The 27,530-nt window shown below is 41.8% G+C and overlaps 1 protein-coding gene across 2 annotated transcripts in view; it reads right to left on the reverse strand.

The window, feature by feature from the left end:
* The window catches only part of stxbp6 (syntaxin binding protein 6 (amisyn)), a 59,371-nt gene extending 39,127 nt beyond the window's left edge, over positions 1 to 20,244 (reverse strand). Inside the window, exons 1-2 of one of the 2 annotated variants that reach the window (XM_070978719.1) lie at positions 19,952 to 20,243; positions 10,415 to 10,635 (exon numbers count right to left, since the gene is read on the reverse strand). In XM_070978719.1, the coding sequence (XP_070834820.1) occupies positions 10,415 to 10,568 (154 nt within the window). In that variant the 5' untranslated portion in view covers positions 10,569 to 10,635; positions 19,952 to 20,243. Of the gene's footprint in view, positions 1 to 10,414; positions 10,636 to 19,951 lie in introns of both variants that reach the window. The other variant, XM_070978718.1, reaches the window with a different exon arrangement.
* Between the last annotated feature and the right edge of the window lie 7,286 nt (positions 20,245 to 27,530).

The following is a 27,530-nucleotide window of genomic DNA, read 5'->3' on the forward strand; positions in this document are numbered from 1 at the left end:
CTGGCAGCGTTTTAGCCATATGCTTTAATACCGCTCGATACTTTTTGCAGATGCACCAAAGTTTTGTCAGCCAAACCGAAGATAAATTGCTCTGGAAGCATGAGGCCAGGATGATTGTGTAGTGTCAATTTTACAGCCAAAAGACACTTCGGTAAGTCCCTGTATGCTGATTCTTGTCCAGCAGAGAGCCGGATGAACTGTAGAGTGAAGGTCAACTTAATATGAACTCACCTTTAACTACAAAACATTTTCAATTCAATTCTTAGCTATTGTTACATACAAGCTGCTACTGTTTACATTACTCTAGCTATCCCCCATACTGGTTTTCCTTTGCTCGCTTTTGTCTATTCCTGACCTATTCCCTCCCTAAACAATCATTTTAATTGAGAAAAGGGGAGAAGACCTCTACTCTAATGAGGTTCATTGTATTAATCATAGACTTTCCCCTGCTCGCAAGCGAACAAATGACCCAATCAAGTATACTGAAGTCACTGCAGTCAAATTTAGGCAGAGAAATAAATAACTTGAATACCCAAAGCATTCTGTTTGTGCCTTTGTAAGGGCTTGAAAGACAGATGGCACTGGCCGCTGGGAAGAACATTACAGAGCTCCATTTTTTTAAGTGTTTTCATCAGGGAGTGCTGTGGCTTCTGAGACGAAATGTGTTCCTTCTGCAGCATATGCAAGAAATGTGTTGCAACTGCAGCTGGCAAACACCTGACGCTGAAAAACTCTGTGTTTGTCAGTGAACTCCTGCCAATAAATGTTTTGCCTCATTTGAGCAGTTGGCCTAGAATTGTTAGCAAAACCACATACTACAACAATCCTAAACCTGAAAAGTCCAGTAAGACTTGGATATGGAAAAGCATTCAGCTGGGCTGCAGAGGAATTTATGCCAAATATTTGTTTCAATCATTATATTTCATTCATACTATGATTTCCCAAGTCCACAGAAGAAATGTGAGAAAAACAAAAGCCCTGTTTGTGCAATTACTGCTTGAGGAACAGACCACTGCACAGTATATTGGGAAGCAATGTACTGTAATGGTATTTCATCTCGCGAGCATTGTAGAAGTTGACAAGAAAAAGTTGTCAGACAGCAAGCAGTCCAGAACATTGACTTCAGCGTCATTATTGTGATGGCAAAAGTTTGCCTCTCCAAGTCTTCGTCAAATGCAGTTGCTGAAGGAGGGCCAAGTGCTGCAAAGAGGATCCAAACCAGATTGAGGACTCGAATTAATGGACTAAAGAGTGTTCAGGACATAATTACAGAATGCCATTTTTCAGGGCAGGCCAAAGAACTAGTTTCCTCAGCTTCCTTCCTGTATTCTAAGATCACTGAATACATAAAATAAGTCTATAATGAATTGCACTCACATTAATGTGATTGGAAGACCTCCAAAAATAATGGATGGAGGAAAAAATAATGTATCCCACCAATTCACCCAACATCATGTGGCTACTTTTACCATTTGTCTGGCAACTCCCTGACTTAAAGGAGGACTTTTATTGCCTCCGAATTGCTGTGATAGACTGAGAAAATAACTTCGTAAAATGTCAAGAATTATAATGCACTGGCTGGACATTTTGTAAGAGCCATGGAATGTCAATACACTGTGAAATAAGACTGGACTCTTGTGAAATAAGCCTTATTTTTCACCTCCTCAAAAACATTTTCTTCAGATGAGCCATTTGTACTTTGAATATATTAAGAGGCGGCTTTAATACAGCCAAATGAAATGTGTTGGAAAGTCAGTTGGACTGAGCAACTAAAGTTGCTTATTAAATGTTTAGTTGTGAACTCTCTCAGTTTGACAAGAACAGAGCATCAGCTAATTATATGGATGGCTGACCTTTATAAGGCCGGGCTCTTCACTCCTTTATTACAGCACTCTCTCCTTTCCTCCTCCCCTTCCCTCTTTCCCTTGATTTCACACTGCACAGAGCAGAGGAAGGGTCTGGGGTACAACCTTTGTTTGCACAAAACAAAAGCTGAGAACACCAGGAAGATTACTTTTTCCAGGTGCACAGGGAATTGTGTTGACATGGTCTTTGCTCTGTTAGTGAGCCAATACATACGGTCAGAGTACACAATATCAAAAACATGTGTGGTGTGGTCCTCTTCTCGAATAATTACCTCCTCAATGATCCCTAAGTGGCCACATCACCTCATCTCCCTGGGCCATTCCCTGCTGTCGTGTGCCATCAACACATGCCAGAAACAAAACCTCCACTCTTAACACTTCCGTCAAAACAAGAGAGAATAGTAAAGAAGTCTTAAGGTCAAGAAGAGCCATGCCTAGTTCTGTTGTCATAATGACCGGCTAGTTAATTTTTAACTATTAGAGGCAATTAAACTGTGTGCTCTAACTATTCCTCCTTTCAAAATAATGTATGATTGAAGTAAATCTCACTCAAATGACAGAGGTACATACACATTCTGAGCTCTAGAACAAGTTCCCTCAAGACGTCTTAAATTTAGTCTGAATATAGGAAAGCCATCACTACACCACAACAACTATAAGCAACTATAAACAAAATAAAATTATCAGCTCCAACCCACAGCTAGCCATAAATAACTCCCTGAATATATTCTCTCAGCAGGTGCAACGAAAGAATATCCGACAGTCCCTTGTTTCATCTCTTTCTTCCCCATCTCCCATCTCTCCAGTGCAAACCTCCTGTTCTAAACAGAGATTCCCAAAGAAGGAGCAGAGCAGCACCAACAGCAATAAGTAAATGAATAGCTGGAGTGAGCTGTGGGGAGTCTTCCAAACCATCAGCCATGCATTGCCAACCACCACACCAATCATCAGATTCCTGCTACTTAAAAAGTACCCTGCTGTTTCTGCTGGAAAACAAGACGTACACAGCCAAGACAAAAGCAGTGGCAGCTGAAATGCTCACAGGTCCACGGCTGATGTGTGAGGAGATTAGGAAACAAAATTGCAGGTTTGTCCCGTGAACCAAAGTGCTGTTTGAATAGAAGGCAAGCAGACTGAGTAGGACAGTAAAGGACAGCAGAGGGGCTGATGGACGAGGATGATAGGCAGTCTGATTTTGTAACAGGAAAGTGCTGTGAAGAGAGCTGTCTGAACCACTGGGGCATGTACTGATTTCCCAACACACACACACACACACACACACACACACACACACACACACACACACACACACACACACACACACACACACACACACACACACACACACACACCCAAACACACACACACCCAAACACACACACACGCACGCACGCACGCACGCACGCACGCACGCACGCACGCACGCACGCACGCACGCACGCACACACACACACACACACACACACACACACACACACTCTGTAGACTGGATGAAAACATGCTGGCCGGCTATACAGACGGGGGGCTTTTGTATGCACAACAGCACACGCACCTCAGTCCACCTGCAGTGCACCTGAGCCTTTCATCTATCTCGCTCCATCTGCTGTGTGCATGTGTGTGTATGTGTGTGAGCAAGCGAAAGAGATATCAGAGTCCATGCATACCAGATTGTGCAGTTGCATGACTGCATGTCTTTAAAGACAATGGTCTTCTCTCACAAATATTTTAGTTTTCCATTTAAAATTTTGGTAACTGAATTAAAAATAAAGTGAAGAAACATGCAAATAGATAGTATGTTTGTGCCCACACTGAAATGTTTGCTGATTTCATTTGGGCACACTGTTGCCCAACAACTTTTACACAAAACATTCTTATTCCTATTACTGTAGAATTAAAACAAGAAACAAAAGAATGTCAGTCCGGTGTGAGGCCACAGGACACAACGCATAGTTTCTGTCCTTTTAACACTTTAAAATTTTTATTTATTTATTTTTTTCTTAAAGTCAAGATTCCAATGCAACCTTTGCATACTAAGGCAAGTTATATATATATTGTTCTCACAGCCTGCAAATTTACAATTCAAGCAATTCATGCAATTTTTTCCTATGTTCAAACAGTGTTTGAATAAGAAATGTCAGCCCGAGTGTATGCTGACTTCTTTTCCTGCAAACTGTTCCAAAGCTTCCAAATGAGTGCCATTCCATCTCTTTAATCTTTTCACTTTGCAACCTGCCCTTCACTTCTCTTAACTTTTAACTTCTGTCTTAGCTCTCCTCTCCTAGGTTAAGCTCAGGTCAGTCGAGCACTGAAGCCTTTCCCAAGAGTTTTAAGGACCCTCGTCTTGGCCAGAAGCAGATTGGAGACTGGAGGTGAGGGGTTGAGGAGGAGGCAGACATGATAAGAGGGGGTGAGAGTGAGGGGTGAAGACAGTTGATGTTTTAGAGAGTAGTCTGGCACAAAAATGAGCTGAGTTGCTGCAAGAACCTAATTAGTCTAGATAAAGACTGCCATAGTAAACTGATTTAAAGAGGTTCTGGTCTGGATGGCACACACACACGCAGATGTGTGCACGCACATATACACATACCTTAACAGGAATGTGGTATTGGTGTATCTGGTCCTGTGTGAGTGGGCTGTATGCCTCTGCTCTCAGTAAATACTGGGAGGCCAGCATCAGTCACTGCTGCTACACTGGCCCTGTAAGAAACCCACAGAAGGCAACATTCTTCGCAACAGAACACAGATCACCCACACACCCACGCCAGGCTAAACCTCGTTAACAAACATTTGCCAGACTCCCTGAGATGTTTAAAAAAGTTCTATCGGTGGGATGCACTATGGAAGCTAAGCCAAATCAGACCCAGAAAAAGCTTCAAAGAACACGGGCCAACAATAATGAGCTGAACTTAAAACTGTATCATCTGAAATTCATAAACACAATTTTAATCTTCACTATCATCAAAATGGTTAGTCAGCCGTTACAGCTAGCCTGGCTTTGTCCAAAGATAACAAAATCCTCCTTTCAGCACTTCCAATTAACACATCTTATCTCATTTGTTTAATCGGCACAAAAACCACAGAACTAGCTGCTTTAGGAAAATGTTAATAAATGCCTCACAACAGTCTTTTTAAATCATGTTGTCAAGTCAAGTCCAAGACTATTTTTCACATTGTGGTCAACTAACTGACTGACAAATGCAACAGCGATCCCACTGAAATGGATGAATGTCCTGGATCTAAAACTCTATTTTAACTCAATTTTAAATGAGACACTCTAATGTACAGTATACTCTAACTTTGAACTTCATACTATATAGACATGAAATCTGTTTTATGGTGCAGTGTTAACACCTCCTAGTTGTATAAATATCTACCCATGGTCACTCATTTCTGCTTCTATCTGCACTTATAAGGATGGGCTAACCTTGACAAATGCACCCACGATCTCAATGTACGTCATGTTCATGAATACCAAAACTCAGACTGATGTGTTTTTGGGTTGAGTAACCAAGGTCATAGCTGATCTGACTTTCTGAGTGGCATGAGCACCTTAATATACCACTGAGCTACACGATCTGCTTGCACATCCATCTCACAATGCCATCAATAGCCTCGACACCGCTGATGATGAATGGACTGAAGTGGAAAGGGCAATACACAAACTGGTGTGGTAAGTGAGGAATCTATATTCTAGTGATACGGGGCTCTGCTACTGACAGAAAGTAAGAGATCTTTGTTCCTCCAAAAAACAAAGTCCACTGTTGATACTTAGGCGCAAGAGAAGGGAATGATTGTAATAAACACAGCTGTCAAAAAACACTTGATCCACTTCAAGATATTTAAATTAAAGACTTCCTGTGTATCACATGATAAAGAACATCAATTGCACTTTATGTTTTTCAACTTCTGATTGATCAGGTGCCACAGAGAGCAAATTTTAACATCAAAAACAAACAACACAAAGATAAACAAACCCAACATCAAACCACACTAAAACAGAGGTACACTCAGCATATCACATATGTAACACACAGCCTACGCATCAAATTAAACATGTGAACCAACCCACAAAATTACATGCCTGCATAAACAGACTGTGCATGAATACACCCATAAATATGGATGCCCACATGCTTTCCACATGGACATATTAACATAAAGAAACAATAGGTACGTTTACATGCACACAAGTATCCTGGCTATTGGGTTTGTGAAGTAAGGCTGTATCCTGGTTTTGAGAAACCTGGCATTGCTACTTGGAGTGGTCCAAACACAACTGCACACAAATGATCAGAAACCTAGATACTGTTAACATCAAGTATACAGTAATATGAGTAACCACCTATCTCATCTTCTCATGTTAACATTATATGCCAATTAAGATCAAAATCAGGATATGGCTCAAAACCGGCATACTAGTGCACATGTAAACAAACTCACTGTAGCCACACATAAAGCATGTGTTGGTGACAGATAACTGGCAGAAGAACACTGGTTTGTATCAATAAAGTAAGTTTGGTTAGTGGAAATAAAAAGGATGGCATTTCCTAATACAAGTGAAAAACCAACAGATGGCCCCTCATTTCCTTCACTAAACACCCCAAAGCCAACCTGTAGCAGTTACGCATATAAACATGCACTGATGTAAACAGCAAGGGCAAGCAGAGGTAGTGAAAATCATGAGGATTGTTCATATGAGAAATGGGCTGGGAAAGGAAGAAAATGTTTTTCTCAGAAGAGAAAAAAAGAAATGAAAACCATATAGACTAATAGGCTGCTCCAGTCAGGCTGCTCCTTCACAGTGTCTTATCTAGCTAAACTCGCCTCACATCTCTCCTGCCAAACATTCTGTGGATAGTCCAGGGTTTCAGCCCTGAGGTCCATCCATAAAGGCACTGCATGAAGCCCAGTGATCAAAGAGAAAGCTCTCTAACCAACTTGGTCCGTGTTTGGCCTCTGGCTTCACTCCAGCACTCTCCTATGTCGTCTAAACCCCTGATGATGTTGTGAAAGTGTTAACATACGTTTGCGTTCGCAGTCAAGAAATTCTGTGTGAACACATGTGCGTATAAGATCAAAGACATCTTAGAAATCTCAACACAGCACAGGCGAGGAGCATCTACTGGTCACAGAGGTAAAGTGAAACCAGAGCAAGACGGCAGAATCAGTTTAGTTTAGCTTTAAATATGTATTGCACGTATCACTTAATCTTGTGAATGGTCTGTGTTGTGTTCTCACCACAAACAAACCACGACAGATTTCACTCAGATTGAAACCCACCAGACTGTGACAGCGAATTGCAAAGTGGACAAAATTCACCAATTTGCCAAAACCATGTAAAGCAGACTGAAGCATGACTATGAGTTTAATCATGACTCCAAAATATGAAGTATTTTGTTAGTCAACTCAAATACTACTGATGACAGGCCTTGTGGAAAAATTTCTACAGCTATAGGGAATTTAAGAATAATATTGTTCTGCTTTGCTGACATACAACTGATGATTTCACCCTGAAGCCAGACAGCAGTTAGATATGTGAGCTGAACCTGTCTTGTTTTCCTGAAGCCACATGTAATTCTGAAACAAGAAACACTGACTCTGAAAGTGGCAGCTGTCCAGGCCTTGTTGTTCCACTGATAGATGTGCCTCTCTACCTTAGACAAGAAGCCATGTGTTTAACAAACAGCCAATTCAAAGACTCAGACTTGGCCACGCTGAAAAGACGGCTCAAACTGACTGCTGCGGTTACAAGGTCAATTGCATAACATCCATATTCCATGCCTGTAAAAGCAGTGATTTATTCCTAACGGATAAAAAAAGACAACAGTCATTACTTTGAAAGTGCAAGTAAGAGCATTTTCGGGTAAGTCATAATAGTTGAAAATACGTGTTTTTCTTGTATTTAGTCAGATCTTATGACTATATTACAGCATATGATCCTGGAATTAGAGCAGCAGTGATGGCCTGGCGTTTCATCCTGGCTCCCTGCTCGGCTTGAAAGCGAAGTGCCCATGGCTGTCTATGCAGCACAGCTCCTCATACTTCCTTTAGCAGTGACATACCACAGATTACACAACTCTGCTACTATATGGCCCTCAGGCCTCAACTATCTGCTACTGTAGCCATGAGATTGTCAGCAACCCCCTTCCCCCACCCTTATATACATACAGTGCTTTCACATAGTTACACACAAGCTGAACAGTCAAAGTCACACACCAGCCTTGTATCTACCAGTACGCTGGGAGGTGAAGTCTGGTTTCACATTCATGATGTGGCTGTACAGTACACGCACAGGAACACACACACACACGGGCACATACACACACAAACAACTTAGAACAATGCTTGGCTGGCTAGAAGAAATGCCACATGACTAAGTGAACTGCATAACAGTGTTGGCCTTCACTGCTCCCACGTGATACAAAACAGCAGCCTAATCAGGCGAGCGTTAGTGTAGAGCACACAGCAAAAAACGTCTAATAGGCTTACTATGGCGGGATATAAACTTGACTGAAGTGATGGTAGAAGTGGCCCTAAACTATGTGATTTCTTTTAGAACCTTATGCAACATCTATTCACGCATACAGAATACTGTACTTCAAAGGATAATAAATATAAAATGTTCATCCTTTGAAAATGATCGACATTGAATCAACAAAACGCTTTTAAGCACAAGGATGAACTAGTCCGATGTCTCGGCTCATAACCAAAGATGGCAGCGAATGAATGGCTGCTCTCTCAATCCTGTGCAAACAACAGAGCCATTACTCCCACTTACATCCCCTGTAGAACAAAACAGAAAACGCACCAATTCAGCTGCATTATATAAAAAGTAAGAGGTAAGAATGCAACAACCCACAATCCCTTTAGTCACACAGTCCAACATCAGGCCTCTCCATCCATACAGAAAGGTTGGGTTCACTGACGGCAGCAAACTTATCTTGCTTCAACCAGACGATGCAGAGATCCAAGGTATAAATCCTCCACTGACAGCAACTTTAAGGCAGTTTAAATTGGCTACCCTTCGACATGTCATCCAAGATTTAAGGCTTACCCTTCCTCAGTCGCTCTGTCTCTCTGTCCATGTTATACTGACATGCACACTTATAGATGACAAACTGTCTAGCATCACCACAGTTCTGCAGCGTTAAAGAACGAGTAGTCCTACTGATATAATATGAGGTTAAATCTACCAGATAAAGAATTGGCAATTTCAGTTAAATATATAATTTGCCTAATTTTGGGGGTATTTTTGATTGATCTCTCTATGTCCAAGTTCACAATAATGTGTGATGGTGAGTGTCATCTTAATTAGTGACTTTAGCTTCACGTGACTGTAAATCTGTTGGAGGACATCACTTTGGGCCCTGGTTTATTATGATGGGCATTTTTTTGTCTTGTTTTGTTTTTGACATATAGACTAAACAAGTCACTTTTAAAAATGTCAAGATTTGAAAGAGTGCAGGACTCAAAGAAAAGAAAAGGTTACTGCTGATTCCCCAATTTTCACAGCCATATTTGCGATTCACACCAGCAGCTTTCGACTTAAGACCAATCTCTAATCTGACCATGTATTCTGCTGTAATCATTATCTTTAAAATATTCAAAAGAAACTACAATATCAGATCGTTTATGCGTCTCTACTACATGCAGCCGAAGCAATTAGGACATCCAGTGACTTTAATAGATTTTGGAGCAGCAGAGCTCAAACGGGGAACAGAGGTGAGGGCTGCTGCTGGGGACGTGATGAGACATTACAACAAGTGAATATCAACTAACACTTATTTCCACATCAAAGGAGAAATGACTCATCATAAAACTTTCGGAAGAACAGTGTCAGTTTTCAGAAACCTGTGGTTAATTTGTGGGTTGCGCTTGACACAGTTGGCTTTTATGTGTTTGTACATGAGAGTGCAATCACTGATTGAGTGTTGAAAAGCTAGAATACTGGAGGACAACCTTGAATTTGAATTCCACACAGAGAGACTGTGCTAGCCTTTGTGCTGCACTGCACTGCTGAGTAAAAATTCCTCTTAGTCACCATTAAGTAACTTTGAACCTTTGGTGATATGATCTGCGGCTGCCAAAGCAGAGTTTAATACACATTAAAATGGTAGGATTAAGAAATGTCATTGATCTTAATAAGCAGTTCTGCTGGCACTGAAATTAATAGGCTCCAGCTATTCTGCTCATGAATAATGTGCATAGCTAATTCAATTAACAAGCAATATTTCATCTGATGTTCAAACAGCCCAAAAAACAATACAATTTAAACCTCAATTTCTGCTGAGACGATTATTCAATTTCAGCTGAAATCTAATCTATTTAAAAAGGACTGACCTAAAGCCCAGCCGTTAATTGAGTTAGCATGTCATCTTATTGGCAGAGGAAACGTAAACATGCTCATCAGCGTGAACATTAGTGGGAAAATTAAGGAAGACGTGTTAAAATGTGACTGGGTCGCAAAACAGCACAGCCAATACACACGTATACAGCATATGAAAGCCATTTAAACACAAATCTGAAGAGAAGAAGAGATTTCCTCTGACCTGAGAGGCAGATGAAGGTCATGTAGTCTCCCTGACCACCAGTAGCCAGGAAGGGGATCTTCTTCTTGGTCCTCCGCTTCACCTGCACAGCAGCAAGCATCTTCTCATCATGAGGTATGAAGACCTCCTTGTTGATGGCTGACTTGGCACTCATCTCTGAAGTAGGCAGGAGTGAACAGCTGGCAAGCAGTTAAAGTGGAGAGGACGAGATCCACTCTTCACTGAAGAGGAGAAGAAAGTGAGGAAAAACAGAAAGGATGGGTTAGGCTAACAACTCACAGTGCACAATGTGTCACTTTCTCACAAGTCTCCTTAATTAGAGAAAAACACATACTTTCTCAGTTGCCTCTACTGCTGTCCAGCCACCCATGTTTTCAGATATACAACTTTTTGTGCATTAATATAGAGGCCCTATCTTAGCGCAACGACCAGCGCAAGCAGAGCTCCAACCACTTGGTATTTTTCTGACCTTGAAAGTTGCTCTGCTCATCTGTGTGTTGCCTCAGGCAGTGAGTGCGCAGGCAGGTAAAAACAGGTGGGAGGTTCATTCAAATGAGGCAGCGCAAAGCCAGTTGTTGTTATTTGGGTTACATAAGAGAAAAGTATGAAAATAAAACCCTTGTTTCTTATTCCAGTTATCATTTCACCAGCCATTAAGATTCATCCTTGGGGTGTTTCTGCTCCCCAGATTCACTGAACTAGAGGTGAGTGAGAAAATGTAGGGCTTTTTTTTTAATTTGGGTGAATAAGCCCCTGCATGAAAACACACAGTGAGGTTGAAGTGGCATGAAGTGTGCAGAGGAAATCATTCTGTTAAAGAACAGTCTGAATTGTAGAGCTTATGTCTTTTGTGTGCCTCAGGCCAATAACTTCCCTCGGTCTCCAAAAGAACAAACACAAAACCAATCTGAATTTGTACACTCTCTACTGTTCACAGAGACAGAGTTAGAATGGCTGTGTTGGCCTGTGTCGCAGCCAGTCTCCATGCTCCATCTCTCTTAAATGCTTTGCCAATGTTCTCCATGGAAGCGCTGTCACTCGCAAAGATGAAATGACTTAAGCTGAAGCTGTTAACAGGACTAGTTAACTCTCACCAATACAGAGCAGCAATCATGTTTCTATGATTACAAAGTGTATGTACCACAAGAGACACAGCGGTATGTCTGATGGTGTCAGGGAAAACTGTGCTTACTTGGCCTAACTGTGTTTAAATGCAGGATACAGTCATACAGAAGTGGGTTAATTAGGTCCAAATGCTCTCAGGAGGACTACGGAGCTTAATCATTTTCTCAGCCGCACACATTCACGAGACACACACACAAGCCATCACAGCCACACACCGCACTGGCCACACTAAACTGTCAGTCTCAACCAGTCGATGAATTACTCTACTGCGAGGCAAAGCAAGCCAGACTGCAAAACAATGCCTTCATCAAACTGGCTTGCAAATAAATAACAGACCGCAAAGTTGTTTTCTAACAGTGCAGCAAGATTTAAAATGAGTGCTCAGCAGCTGAGGAGAATCAAGTTGAGTCACAGCATCGTTCATTCATTATTATAAAAAAAGCAAAACCTGCAGGAGTGCAACGTTTACATGGGCAGAGGAAAGTGCACAAGCTGACTTCTCCACCCCAAAACAGAGTGACGGAAAGCCTGCCATTGCTGACTGGTGGTCACTGTTACAGCAGGATTACGTCAGGACAGATGGAACACTTCAACAGCACTGGAACATAAAAGCTTTGGACACAAAAGCAAAGCTACAATATACTGTAATCTAATAAATAGCCCTGCTGTACTTAGTTCTTTAATAAAGCTATGTTCTTTCTGTAGGGAACACTATGTATGGTAATTTCTAAAACAGCAGCTAATGGTGCTTTCAAACTGAATTGCATTACAAGCAAAGATAACGTGCCTAATGTACAGGTCGACAAAAGGAGCTGAATTGCCTCTGATGCAGTCTTCCACAAACATTTTACATTACAGGCTTTACAAAGTAAAATGTATTGGCCACTGTATTGTGTTACATTATGTTGTACAGATATTAAAGTTACTGTGTAAATCTTTATTATATCTAGTAAGAGGTAAGAATATGTATATGTATATTTTCCTATGTATATTTTATATGTAGACATAAAAAAGGCTTACTGAATTAGTTCAACATTGACTTTTTCTGTGTTTCAGGCAGTTTCCGATCTTATCGAGCGTCTTCTGTTTCCATCCATCTCCCTTCCTCTCTGCTTTTTCAGCAATGCAAGACTTCACAGTAAACAAAAAACTGGGCCAAGATTTTGTGGAGAGTAATTAGAGAGGGTAATAAATATGCCTTTCATTGGAATTTAAAAGACATCCAACATCTCAACACTTCGGCTAGGAAATAGGCCCAAACTTTCTGATAAATATTCGACACTTGATCAAAGGCACAAGTTGTTTTGCACTGAAGCCTCTGTCAAAGGCTGGAAAGCTTGTTCAGTCGGGGCCTTTTAAGTGAGCCAGGCACCATGTAAAAAGCGTGCAAAACTGCTTTGAGCCATGTGTGCATGTCATACTGAGCTCTGATAAAGACTACAAGACCTGCACTGTGCCAGTCTGACCTCAAAGTGCACAAACAGTGCAGTACTCAAAAGACTTGACATTATGTGCTCTGAAAACAACAATCAATATTGTGAGGTCAGCTCTGAATGTATTCAGAATTTACAGTATATTCTCACCAAGAATGGTAGTTCAAACTCATGCATAGCAGAGCTTTCAGTCAATAGAGACCAACTGTAGTTTTTTCTGATTAGGATTTCCATGTTGAGGTGCAAAACGATTGCACAATTGTGAGATTTGTCATCATATTGTGCATCAACCAACCGACACATTTATAATACTGTATACATCTGTATTCATATTCATTTACATATACGCACAGCAACTGCCCCAAATGACCTCACCCATTCCCGTTGATATCTAATCTTTAACACCCCCTTCCCCTTGTCCCTCTCAATTACTGGATAGTAAAATGAAGAAAACAAAAACAGAAAATCAAGGTTCATTTTGGAGAAGTCATGGTCTTGTTGTGCTCTGGTAGGAAATCAGCCCAGCGGAGTTCCTCTCTGAGGAAGCTCTAATCCGTAACATCTCTCCCTCTTCTCCGATTTCCTCCAGCTGCGAAGGCTGCCCACATCTCCCTGCAAGCTGTCACCAGGCAAAGGGGTGCAGATATCCCCCCCCAGGTGGCCCAGTGAAGCATGACGGGAAGGATGGATAAGGGGATGGGGGGCGCAAGAACGAAAACAAGGAGGAAGAGGAGGAGGAGGAGGAGGTAGACAGGAGCCTCTAGGCAGTGAAATGTAGTCTTCCACAATGCATAGCTTATGGTTTGACTTTGAGCAGTCTTATGCAATGCTCACAGTACAGGGCTGAATAGTTGTATTGGAAAGAGGCAACGACCTGCTGTGGCAGTGAAAACGACGTACATATATTTTACGGATGCTTATCACCTCATTTCCAAGCGGAGCCCCTCTCAAAAACACTTCATTAACTGTGGCTGTGTGTTGCCATGCAGTCAAAGGAACTGCACTGTTCCTGCTCATTCCCTTGGTCCCCCTGTGCCCAGTGTGTTAATGTGAAATCTGTTCAGTCCGTGCTCACGGCCCTCCTGGGACCTCACTGGAGTGTGGCCTTTGAGTTAGCTGCACAGCCACTTCTTTAAGCATCAACACAGTGCTGCTCTCCAGGCTGTGCTCACGAGCCCATGGGAACCTGCCACAGTAGCAGAGGCTGCAGAAGCAGAAAAAGGCGGCCCAAAAGACAGGTGGAGGTTATGGGCACTGATCACAATGAATTGAAGGTGTGCCTTCCATTTCCTTTGGAGAGACATATAAACACCGAACCATCAGTTGGCACAGGCTAGAAAATCCATCTAGGAAGGAATTACCAAGTATATTTACTCTGCTGCTTGTGTAATTAAAATGCTGGCAGCTGGTGTGAGAATTACTTAGAAAGTGAGCCATTAGAAATCGATCACATAGATATGAAGCAGTGTGTTAAAGTATGGACGTGAGCTAATAAGTTAAGGCGGGCTTAAGGATAAGGATCGAGTGTGACATGGACATGTAGGCTTTGTGCACACTATCTTTATGAGGACCAATTAGTTTTGAACCAGAATTAGGTTTAAATTGAGGTTAAGGTAAGGGCAGGGGTTCGGCTCACAAAAATGTATGTGTGCACATGCATCAGAAAGACATAAGTATGGGAAAACACCGCCATTAGTGAATGGAATTCTAATTTATGCTCAACTTTGTATATTCAAGAGCTTTCCCTTTATGAAAGCTCCAAAATCCCTTTTCGGTACCACATCCGCATTGCAGAACCAAGCTCAAACAAGACTAACAGTGTCTTGGACAGGCACTACGTAAACAGTTCATTAAAAGACACGCAGGCTTGTTTGCTTTCTTGAATGGACTCTATTTCAAAGACAAATTGCGATAATAACCCATTATTATATTCCATTAAAAACATTCTCAGTGCATGCACAGTGTATTCCTGAGGCCCTGTGTGTAGTGTTTGAGAAATTCTAAGTGATACACCTGAAACACGCACATTCAGCAAACACGTACAGGTGCACTGCACCAGTGTGTCAACAAGCATTTTTGCTTGTGGATAAGACTGCAACAGGACGAGGAATTACAGTCTGTCTAGCAGCAGCAGAGAACAAGAGGGAAGGTAATCTTAGAGAGTATCACTTGTAGCTGGAGTGTAGACTAAACCTTAACTGAATGAGTGTAAGTTACAAAAGAACACTACAAAATTTGGAACATAATGATATCTGGCAAGATAACTAACTCAAAGAGATAATATAATCCTCCACTAGAAGCAATTCCCCGGTATCTACTCCTCCCACTCACATTTGACTGACTTTGGAAACTTTCAAAGACAAAGTAGTTTCTTTCATTCCACACTGCACTCTCAAAGATGTATGAAAGACATAAAATACTTTGCCTCATCTGCAGCATCTCATGCATGTCTTTCATGTTGGCTTATGGCTCTGTACGAGGCCTTCATTTTACAGAAAAACCTCCCACAGTGTGCACATCTTCATAGATTACATCTTTAGAGAGTGATGTCACACGGCAGTGTCACTTTAAACGAGCGGTATCCAACATCGCCACATGACCAGATGGTGAATGTTACCTCTCATAAAATAATTGAGAGATTACGCTGTCTTCCCTGCTGTTTTTGTGGTGTCAGAGCCAGCCTGTGATGTATTAAAATCCAATCCTACATGAGTGCAGCACTAAGCTACACGTGACAAAACTCAGCCTTGACAAAAACATTTCAGTCAAAGGTCACTTACAAGTATCATGTTGGTTGATAAGGGCCAATAAAACCTAGAATTATGATGTACAATTACACACTGCAGTTCATGCCAGGGAAAAACTTTCTCTGGTATTTCAAGACAAGACACGAATGTCAGTGAAAGAGAGCCCTTTATTTTTGGAGGATTTCTACAATATACTACTCCAAAACTGCACTTGTGGAATCAAAGAGCATTCTTGCACAGCAGAGAGCACATTTGTGTTAATACCAATTCAAAAACAAGCACAAGGGGAGGACATCTTTTTCAAGCTGGGTTAGACTTAAGGCTTGATTTAGCCGTCCAACTTTTGAGATCTAAGACCAAATCCCTCCATCAGAACCAACTCAATGTGCATGCCAGACAGCAAAGCTCATTAACACAGTTCTTCTGCCATCTCTCACACACAGAAATCTTTAAATATGCTTGACTTAGTCAAATACGCTACGCTGTTGTCGTATGCGAGGTAAGGTTGCAGCGGTGTGCCAGTTTTACATTAAACTTTGGTATGAAAATTGGTGCTCATCCTACCATGCACATTTGCTAATTGACAGTATTGAATTCTACCATATTAGTGTTATTAAAAAACATTTCAAGGTATGAAAATCTCATACTGTCACAACCCTACTGTAAAGACAGGGTTTGAAAACAAGTACAGTACACAGGGCTGAAGCAGTGGAAATACTAAACAATATCACCAAGCTTTTCAAGTTATCTTAAACTCTCCAAAGAGAAATGACAAATGGTGCTGCAACTCCACCATTCTGTTCTCCAAATTCAGCATCTTGCCCTGTTTTCTTTGTTGGGTTCTGAGCTGCTCTCTCCCCTCAAGCTCTATTTTAGCACACTCGGGTGGAAAACAGTGATTTTGTTTCGTGTTCTGCTTTGGAGACAGCAGGGCATTTGGACTCGTCACGATCAAATTCAGATGAAGGCTCTTCTCATGTGCAGCTTCGAGCCTGAATCAAACAGCTTACTGCATACATACATGACAACACTGGCGAGACAAGAAATTACAGGACAGGTTGTCTAATTGAACGGTAGAGAGATGTTGCACGGTTGAAAAGCTTGTGCTCAGCAGAAGGATCAAACTGATTTTCAAATAATGACCAGGGGAAACCCATATAAGTGTCTATAATTGGCTGTCTGACGGATACCACTACTGTAATTTGTAGACCACTTTATTCTTGAGGGAGCATGACAGCAGTTTGTCTGAAATGCTCTTAGAGAGCAAAGAGGATCAAAACCATTTCGGCTTTAAGATCCTCTCAACAATTTATTTTTTCTTTTTGCATCCTGCGACAGTAACTTGAGTCTTTAATGTTGTTCTGGCAATTTTGTGTTAAAAAGCACAAAGGCGTTCGTTGTCTTTCTGGGAGTTTATTCTTACGCCTGCAGATGGACTCCTCCCTGAGCCCAGAACAGGGAAAGTTATCAGGTTATATACATTATCTCGTAAATACGATTATATTACCATCAGAACAATGTCAGCACAATAGGCACATCATAATATGTTGTTCAATCAGGACAATGGTCAATCAGCAGCTTTGTTCATTCAGGATTTTCCCTTAATAAGTGAATGAGTACATACGTGGTGTCATGGTCAGCAGATTAACACATGCATACACCTAATCAAATGACATAGTTAATCATTTGGCTTTAAGGTAGTGAAAGCTTTCGACTGAGTAAAGAGAAGATTAAATCATTTGCTTCACGATTGAGGAACAGAGAAGATGGATGATAAGAAATCCTGTTATAATGTCAATTGTGCTTGTGTATTCTTTGAAGTATCTGAGGCAACTAATATGGCGTACTGTGGTATAAAAGGAAAGTGACAATGTACACAAGAATTTATACTGTACATCCTGCTGACGTCTATTTTATGTTACAAAGTGATTTGTAAGAGAGAGACCTGTGTGACTCAGCTCCAAGTGAAGGTTATATAGTAGCAGGGCGCTATGGGCTGTCCATGAATCAATGAGTGACGTACCTGGCCCTGAAATGAGCTCATCCTTTACAGACCAGCACCTTATGGCAATAAAGCATTTGGGAGGGACTGAACAGTGGAAGGTACACAGCAGAAAAGCAAACGTAGAGCACCTACAAATAGATGCCTTGAATAAAACTGCAGGGATCATTAACACAAAGACTCAATTCCACTATATGCTGGGCCAATGGCTTGAGGCATTAACGAAACAAAAGTGAATGTACGATTTGTTTACATAAGGATAAGCTAAAAGTAGCAGCACCATAACAGCATTCATGGCCAAAATAACCGATATACGTAGAGCGAAATCAGCTAATATTCTGAGGTAAACAGACAAAACATCACCAGCCTTGTGTCTAATTTTACTACTTCTCCATTACATGTATTGCAAAATAGAGTTGCTGCTCATGATCGTAACACAGACAGCATCGTTTCTGTAATTCAGACAGGGCAACCACAGACTCAGTGATTCAGACTCCTCCAGGACTCCCAATCTTGGTGTCATTTTTGTCAGAAACACTGACAGGCTGGTTTTTGTTCCTCTTTTCGTGATGCCATCCACTAAGGAAACGAGGCTCTTTATATCTTTGTGTCTGCCAAGGATATCTGTCCTCTCTGGCAACAGAACAATGTGAGGTGGTGGACACACAGGGAGGGAGCCAGAGCGACAGTTTACACAATGCTGACTGTAATTAGACACTGAAGTATGGGGAAAGGTATAAGCTTATCGTTCATGGCGTGTCAGAACAAATTAAGGCCTGAACTCTTGCATAGAAAGAAGCAATATTTTAATGTAAGTGGGTTAGTTCACGCCATTGGGAGACGCAAGGGTAAGACTAAGAGCCTCATTGCCAACCTAAACTAAATGCTTTCTAGGGTCCTACGTGCCACAAAGACATAGCAGTGGAGATGTGATGATTGCTGTTTAGAGATTTGAAATACAACTACCTTTTTTCTATATTAAGACTTTGCAAAAATGCCAACCAGAGCATTTATGGAGCCCAAAAATAACTAAGAATTAAGTAGAATAAAATAACAGAAGTGAATGGAAATGTGAATGCCGTTTCTTTTTATAATCAACCCTCGATACAGCACATTAAATCACAGGCAAACAAAGTACAGAACTTGATTTTCTTATTTTGAGACTCCCTGCTGCACAGTGTGGATAAGCCTTGGGCCAGGTCTGCTTTGACACAGGCAAGAGTATAAGAAACGTTTATTTCAAACAATGGCCGGCATTGAAAACCAGTCTACAGCCTGGTCACATGACTGCTGGGTGGAAGAGAAAAGCAACTGCCAGTGATGATCCAAATGATGTATTTAACATGTGATGTTAAAACAAACAGCAGCAGGGATGATGACTGAGACCTCGCTCCATATGGTTCAGCATGGACCACCATCATCACGTTTCTTTAGAGCCTTAAAATGAGACCATGTTTTGACGCATCAAGTGATGATGTTATGATCTTAAGTTAATACTGATGGTGTGAAAAATGTGTCCTGTTGCTTTATGAGCAAACACAGTGATGATACAGAAGCGCAGCCTACAATCATAATACGCAGCTATTCAAGTTGGACAACACCCAACTTCACTTGTCTGGGCAGACAGGAATTTCACTGGAATACGTGCACTTCCAAATCATATGTTGGACGGGGGCCAAACTTGCTCTGATCAAATATTGGACGATTTAAGACTTGACACAAGAATCCACTTCAGATTTCTTTTCAACACACCGTGTCCACAGCCTCAGCTTACAAAGACAGCTCCATAACACGGAGGCGCGGTTCACCTCTGTGGACGCCATAAAACACAAAGATGACATATTTTGGGCTGTAAATCAACTTGAATTCTCGTCATTTTTAACAAAGCGTGGGCAAAAACACTCCATCAACAAGTTTGCACCAGTTAAAAACATTCATAGAACAACGTTTAGTTCATAAAGTCTGGACGAATAAAAAGCACTCAGTTAGGTACAGTTTTAAAGCACAACACCAGCACGTGCACTCGCAGTTAACGAGCTAGACGCGCGAGCGTTCTGATTCTGAACAGCCGTTGACGCAGCAAAGTGTCAATGGCTAATCAATATCGCGAAAACAACAGTTCCTACGCGGGAGCCAAACACCTATTAAACTTTTTTCCGTGCGGGAAACTGTTAAGGTGTCCGTGTAATGGTCTAAAACACAAGTACAGTGCGGGGTTGAGGTTACTTACCGATGTGTGTCAGCGCAGCTTTCCACGTGCGGTCCCTCACTTAATTTGTCCAGCTGCTGTCACAGTTCGCCCACTTTCGGCTGTCTCTTCCTGGCCGTGAGCTGTCCTCTCAGGCGAAACGGTAGCATTTCGTGTTAAGCATCGCGTTGACTTCACTTCTAGAACAGTTGTTGGCTTTAAAACGGCGGGAGGAGACTTTGTTTTCCCTGCTGCCGTTTCAGCGGAGACGCCGTCTGCCTGACTGCAGTTCTCCCTCTCTCTGTGTGTGTGTGTGTATGTGTGTGTGTAACGTTATGGGAAGCCAGTAGCAGGTTCCCAGATACACAAACCCTCCCGCCAATCACGTACAGTGTCACTCCACCGCGTGGCGGGCGTTCCACGTCTGTATAAATGCGCTGGGAGGAGGAGGTGAATGCTAAAGCTAAACTGTTAAATTGGAGGCCTTGGAAGGATTTTTATGGGCTATAGTAAAGTCGTAAAACATTTTTAGCACAGTTTTCCATTGATGACGCTTTGCTAGGAGCCTGGGGAGCGTTTTAGCAGGCATATTTATTGTAAGGAGGATTTAAGCTAACAGTTGGACTATTTTTATCGAAAAATTGCAGAGCACATTTACAAGGACGCTAGCCTAACATGCATAAGCAGTTTTACAACTGTGAGTCCCAACAGGAACATGATAAGAGGGGTTATCAAACTTATATTAGACTGATATGTTTATGGTGACACTTTCAGTCCCTATGGGAAATTTATAGGCCTAGTATTTTTATCATTTTCTCTATGACTCAAACCTGAACTATATCTGAGTACAGCATCCCACACAACTTCGTGAACTTGTTCATCAACTAGGGCATCCTGATTCCAGAAAAGTTGGGATGTTGTGTGAAGCATCAATAAAACATGATAATTTGCTTGTCCTTTTTGACATATACTCAATAGAAAACAGCACTACATTATTCTCAATTTGATGCAGCAACATGTTTCAAACAAGTTGTGACAGGAGGAACAAATACTGGGAAAGATGCGGAATGCTCCAAAAACACCTGTTTGGATCCACAGGTAAACAGGTTCACTGCTTACAGGTGAGAGCATCATGATTGGGTATGAAAGGGGCATCCTGGAAAGGCTCAGTCATTCATAAGCGAGGATGGAGCGACTTTGTGAATACGTGATTGTATAAAAGATGTTACTACATGGGCTTGGGAACATTTTGTTAAACCGTTGTCTGTAAACACAGTTCATTTGCAAATGATCACATTCTGTCTTTATTTATGTTTTACAGTGTCCCAACTTTTGTTGGAGTCAGGGTTGTATCACCCTGTCTCTGTGACTCAAACCTCAAATATTTCAGATTATAGTAGGCGTCCCACACTATGACTTAATGAACAGTGACTAGGGCATTCCCCAAGATCACCATAAAAAAGTAGCTGAACTTCTTTGAATCGCTTGTTTCAACAGGCCCACACTACTTTTGCATTGCAACAGCTCGCTGCTGGATGTGTGGGAGGTGTTCAAGACTGTCCCAAACTGCCAGCAGCTGTTGACTACCATCCTTTGTTTCTACAGCCATGCCAACAGAAATCTGTACCATGGGAATTCACACACGGCGGTGGAATTGTGTGAAAGAGTGTGTGTGTGTTTCTTGTCTTGTCTGTTTCTTGGCTCATTGTGAGTCATCCAAATTCCCTACAGAGCTCTAATTCCTCTCCTGGTTGATTTGGCTTCTGTTATAAGCTCTGTCTTCATTTTGAAGAGACTTGGACACCGCTGGCTCATCTGAGATGGTTCAACTTTTCTGCGCTTCTGTTTCTTTGCCTCTGGGTCTTTGCAGCTGATCATTCACATGCTGCACAGGGAAATGATGAGCATTTAAGGCTTTATTTTTTGTCATGCTAAGCAGAGGACCAGTTTAGCAGATGTCCGTGGGTCAGCTGAGACAGCCTGTGATATTAAGCGCATGATAAAGGATAAACAAATCCACTTGTGGCTTACAAACGGCAGTCCTGTAATCAAACATGAATGTTTCTGATTTCACTGACAACACTTTGCAGGAGTTTGAATGGCTTTTCTGCCAATCTGCTGCAACACTGAACTCATTGAAAGCTGTCATTGTACACACATAGGACCAGCTGCATTGATGGGAGATGTCATTCAGTTTTCTCACACATAAATACAATTTATTTACCAGCTAAAGCTCCAAGACAAATTACTCCCTGATTCATGCTGCCAAAAAAGAAATGTTACAAAATCATATTTGGCAGTTGGCACATCAATAATCAAACATGGCTGTTTCTTTTCCATCCAGCCCTTGAAGCTTCCTTGGGATCATATTGCAGTTTGTCTGGCTTTGTGATTCCACGCTACAGCAAGCTGCGCAACCATCTGGTAGAGCATGTGGAAATAGTTCAAGATTTTAGAATTGAAAAATGTGTTCTGAGACCTTTTTTTTCTGCTTACCTTAAGACAATCCACTTTGATTTACACTGCCGCGTCTGTTGAGTGTAAATTTGGACCTGGGTGGGGCTTGTTTTGCTGCGAGGCCACGGGGACAGCAACAAAAAGGTACTACATACAGTGCTGGACTCTCTAGACTGTGACACTGTAGAAATACTGAACATTACCTCTGCGCTCCCCCACATGAGCAAACACTTTCACTGCAATGACTCACTTTTTCCTGGTTGAGAGAAAAAGACACAGTGGCTGGGGGGGGTGATGCATTCACAGTCGCACACATGCAACCGCACAGACGCACACAAGCAGAGAGGGTTAAAAGGGCATTAGCTGTTTCCTGCTGGTGAGTTTGGGAATTCGGGCGGCTGGGTCTCTCGAGGGAAACGCTGGCCGGCGATCCGCTCTGATGAAAGAGGCAAAACACTGAACCGAGGCAAGGTTTGTTTGCAGGTTTGGTGTGCGGCACTACCAGTCTCAATAACAGCCTGAAGTCTGATTGCCCAACAAATATGCTGAAAGCTTGACACTGCTCATTGCTCAATTCAGTACTGAGGTTAGTTTTTGGATGCATGACACACCGCAGAGACTGAAACATCCTTCAGGTTTTGCTCACATGGCTCGAAGTTTCCGCGATGTGTTATAGGACTGGAATCTGTGGGAAGGAAGTGGTGGTGGAAAAGTAACCAATAACAGCTTTTCGAGTGAATTTGCATGAGTATTTCAAACACTATTCATGCCCTAGTGAGGACTTTAACACAGCATTAGCAATTACTGTCTGTTCTTACAGCACCATAGCAAATTTGCAGAATGGCTCAACATTTAGTGCAATTTTGGAATTAACAAGGAGTTACTATTATTTTGTTTGCCATGAGTGATTTTCTGGAGCAGCCGTGCTTCATTGACCTGAGTGCAATGCATCCACTTAAAACTAATGTTCCTAATACTCCCCATAGATTTTCCATTACGTAGCTGTAAGGAACTGTTTTCATGCTGTTTGATAACATCGTGCCCTGAACCTGCCCATTGCAGTGCTTCATCACTCGTATTTTAAGAGTATTTGTTAAATCTAAGATTTTTTTTCAGGCTCCACTGCATTAAGAGGAGACATTTAAATGACTTGTGCATTATTTATACACATTTTTAAACCAAATTCTTCACACTTCCTGTCAGCAAAATGTTTATATCTAAGAAGTGTGTTTTCATGGCTGCCCCTTTATATGAAATGGAAAATTATACATGCCTCCTGCCTCACTTGATGCACATTTCCTTGTAATTCTGTATGACGTATTTGGCATCAGTCAGAACCTTGGAATCTTGTCTGGAATTTAAAAAGAGCTTGTGTGGGCTTAAGTAAAGCTCTTCCACACAACATGAGCTTTTAATGAGGGACCCGCCAAAGATCGGTTGAGATGTTTATCGGTCCCTCTCTTTGAGTACAATCAGTGCTTTTTCCCATTGAAAGCTCACCCAGAGAGCTCTACCTGCCACCTCTTCTCCCTTATCCCCCCCTCTCTCTGCACACCCTCCATCCCTCCTCCCAAAATCCTGGAAAACATAAACATCCTTCCAGCCTCTGACGTTAGACGAGGAGCCGTGCAGGCTGGCTGCATTAGGGAGAGCGAGGTGCCTCGTTCCCCGTGGTGAGTAGGGTAAACATGGGAGATCTGACGATAGAGGAATGGAACGGTGCGAAGGACCCTTTGCTCCGACCACCGGCTGCCTCTCATCTCCCCACATGGCCAGATGGCTGCTGTACACTCTCACAGTCTCCCCAGTGCACTCTCTATTAGTCTCTATTTTCTCCTTTCCCTGTCTGACTGCTGCACTAATCAAACACTGAATTCATGTGGTTTGTTGTTTACTCTTCACAGTGTGTGGCGTGAAACACACACATCAGCCACGGCCTTCAGAGCTGCATGAGAGCTCACTGGGGAGAAAAATATCTTATCTTATTGTGGTCGGGCCGACATGCATACATTTCGTGTGTGCGTAGTGTGTGAGTTGCTTTCGTTTGAGTTTTTATGTCTTTGTTCCAAGCAGAGGATATCAAACGGTGCGTGTTTGGTTTTCTTTCATCAGAGCTGTTTTGCAGTTCTCGGTAACTTCGTGGAACTCGCCACATTCAGGGAGATGGACTGCATGTTTATGTGAGGAGGGGGTGTCTGAAACGTCTTGTTTAGATTTCACTTGTCAAGTAAGAAAGAAAGTAAATGTGTGTATGTGTGTGTGTGCTCTTTGCTGCATATTTCACATTATCGAAGCAGGTCAAGTGTAACAATCCACTCTGATAAGTATGAAATAAGAAAATATTTAGCCCTCGGATCTGGTATTGATTTTACCCGCCAGCGCCTGATAGAATATCCCTCATGTGTGGTCCCTAACCAATCGCATTAGATACACAACAACCCAACTTCTATCATCCCTGGCCTCGGCGTTGTTTTCAAGAAATTTTCTTGCATTGCTGTTTTGTCTTTCCGCTTCCACTGAGAAGTCTGTGTTCAGCAGAACCACTTTTATTACGCACTTCCACACTTTCTGAGGTATATCTGTGTTACTTTTACAATGAGTCATTGCAGGACAATGGTTGTTAAAAGGCCTCATATTATTTGTCCAGAAGATCTGTCAGATTATAGGAATTATCTACATGACCTTTCAGGCACTGCTGGACCAGAAAGACCTGTCACTTCTTTAAAACGATTCCAACAAGTTTTCATAGATGTTCACACTGACATCTTTTTCAAATTTTAGGACTAATCATTGGAATATTCCTTTGCCAAAGACAGCCACTTTAATTAGACTTGAAGCAGACATCAGCCATCCATCATCCGAATGCGCCGGCCAGCCACACGTAATGACTTTCATACTCAGATCAATCTTCAGCTGTTTTGTCACTTTATAAAACGCAGCAAAGAAATTTGCTTTAAATCCCTTTTCTCAATTCTGTATTACCAATAAAAGCTGGTTGTTCAATCAATGACACGTTTAGTTTTAATATAACAAAAATCAATATTTAATTAAATTCAGGCTGTTGGTTGACGAGGGACAGAGGGAGGTCTCGCTGATCTTGTTACATTATAGTGTTTATTAGAACTGGTTGGGCGAAATGCCATTTTTGAACCTACAGTGAGATGCTTTTTCTTTATCTGGAACCAAAGGCTGTTTCTTTTGTCTCCCCTTTTCCCCTCAATTTATCGAACAATGGACAGACACATACTGCATCACTTCAACCATGAAGCCACTGGAGATCAGTGGACTTGCAAGAGATGTGCAAAAGATACCAGAGTATGTGCCAGGAGTGCAAATATCTTCATTTTTCATTTTAGATTGGCGTTATAGTATGAAAGCAGAATCAATGCAATTAACGTTACATCAAAGTTTCTGCATCTGGGGTGAATAACAAGATAGTGGAAATGAATTCTGAAACGGCTTATTGTCAGTCTTCTGTTTTCTCTTGTTTGCCATCGTCATGCCAACACTGGAGAAACGGTTAATCTCACTTTGCCCACAGGCAGCAGCTTAACTCGGGAGTGAAAACAGGATTTCCAGAAGGAGAACCCATCCTGAATCAAAGTTGATACTCTGGGGTGTGCTGAAGTCAGATTTCAGAGCAATTTGCTGGGCAAAAGACTCTATAATGGAGCCACACACCATTAAACACCACAAACTAAATCCATCTCCATCACGGCAGCCAGACAGTTGAATGATGGGTGTGTGGAGTGTGTGTGGCGGCTGTGGTTGTGTGTAGTATTCATCTGTACAATAAGTCACCCCTGTCATAATGAACGATCCAGGCATCTGAAAGCCTCATTGGAGTCCCTCAATCCACATTATATTGAAGGAGTCCTTCAGTATGAGCACTTATACACCCTATATGTTCATCATTTAACGCAGCATTGCTAATGTATTCATCAGTTATATCAGCAGACACATTTGTTGGGTTTTACAGTGCAGCACCTCATACACTGAGAGATTTTTTCCTTTCTTGCTTTTCTTTATTCAGTTTAAGGTTTCATTCTGTCCGCTGTCCCTGCCTGCCAGGAATCCAGTCACTCTCCAGCGCTTATCATTTCACTGCCAGATAACATGTCAAAATCAGCTAATTTAGCCAATCAATGAGCAGAGCCCTCTGGGAAACACAAAGAGCCAAAGATTCAATTTCATTTTGCAACTTTCATTTGGTCTTTATTGTTGGCAGGATAAGTGGTGTCACCATGAGACGCTGCCGTGGCCACAGGGAGGTAATGTGGAGATACAGAGATGGACACGGGGTGCACTGAGACTTAGGGACTAAAACGGACTTTTTTCTTATTATGCCTTGATGTCTGGGAACAATTGAGGGAAAACAAGTAATAAAAAGGGGAATAAAACTAAGGACATCAAACTGAAGACACCAATGAGGTCCTAAAAGGTGATGTGTTAGAGGTCCTTTTAATGCTATTGATCAAAGGGGAATAATAACCTGATTTATTTCAATATGTGACACCGAGGCATAGTTCATACCAAATAAAATGCCTCTATTGGACAAATTTGCCCCTAATGACCCATTTGAGTCTCTCTATTCACTCTGTTTTCTTAAATTTTGCCTTGATTCCCCCCCCCTTTTTTTCCAAAAGCAAGATTTGGACAAAATATCTCCCAGGATGCATGTGTTTCTTCCTTGTCAGACAAATCAGCAGACTTAGGCTCCCATCACGCCCCAGGCAAAGACAGGTTCTTCCACCACCTCCAAAAGAAAAATAAAAAAGGAATCCGACACTTGTCTGTTTCCTCCAAATGTACTCCCCAACGACAGCCCTTTAAGTTGCCTTAACTCAGCTGAAAAACAAGATAGAGCCAAACAAAATAGGTTTTAGTGGGAGAAGCCATGCAAATTACCCAATTTTGTGCAACAGTGCTTAAAGCCAAAAGGTCCCTGGGGAAGAAGTGGATTACTTTAGAAAAGACTCCTACAGCAAATAGCCCGAGAGAGGATTCGACTGGAAATGTTACGTGAGCTGGAATACACAACATCTGTAGCTTAAGCTGTAATTTGTTGCGCATAATTTGTGTATTCTTGTGTACTGTATGTACGCGTGTGACCATAAAATTCTTGCGTGCTGCAGAAAGTGATGATGCAAGCGCCTTGGCTCAC

This window comes from Chaetodon trifascialis, chromosome 14 (genome assembly GCF_039877785.1).
Source record: "Chaetodon trifascialis isolate fChaTrf1 chromosome 14, fChaTrf1.hap1, whole genome shotgun sequence".
Taxonomy (NCBI): Eukaryota; Metazoa; Chordata; class Actinopteri; order Chaetodontiformes; family Chaetodontidae; genus Chaetodon; species Chaetodon trifascialis.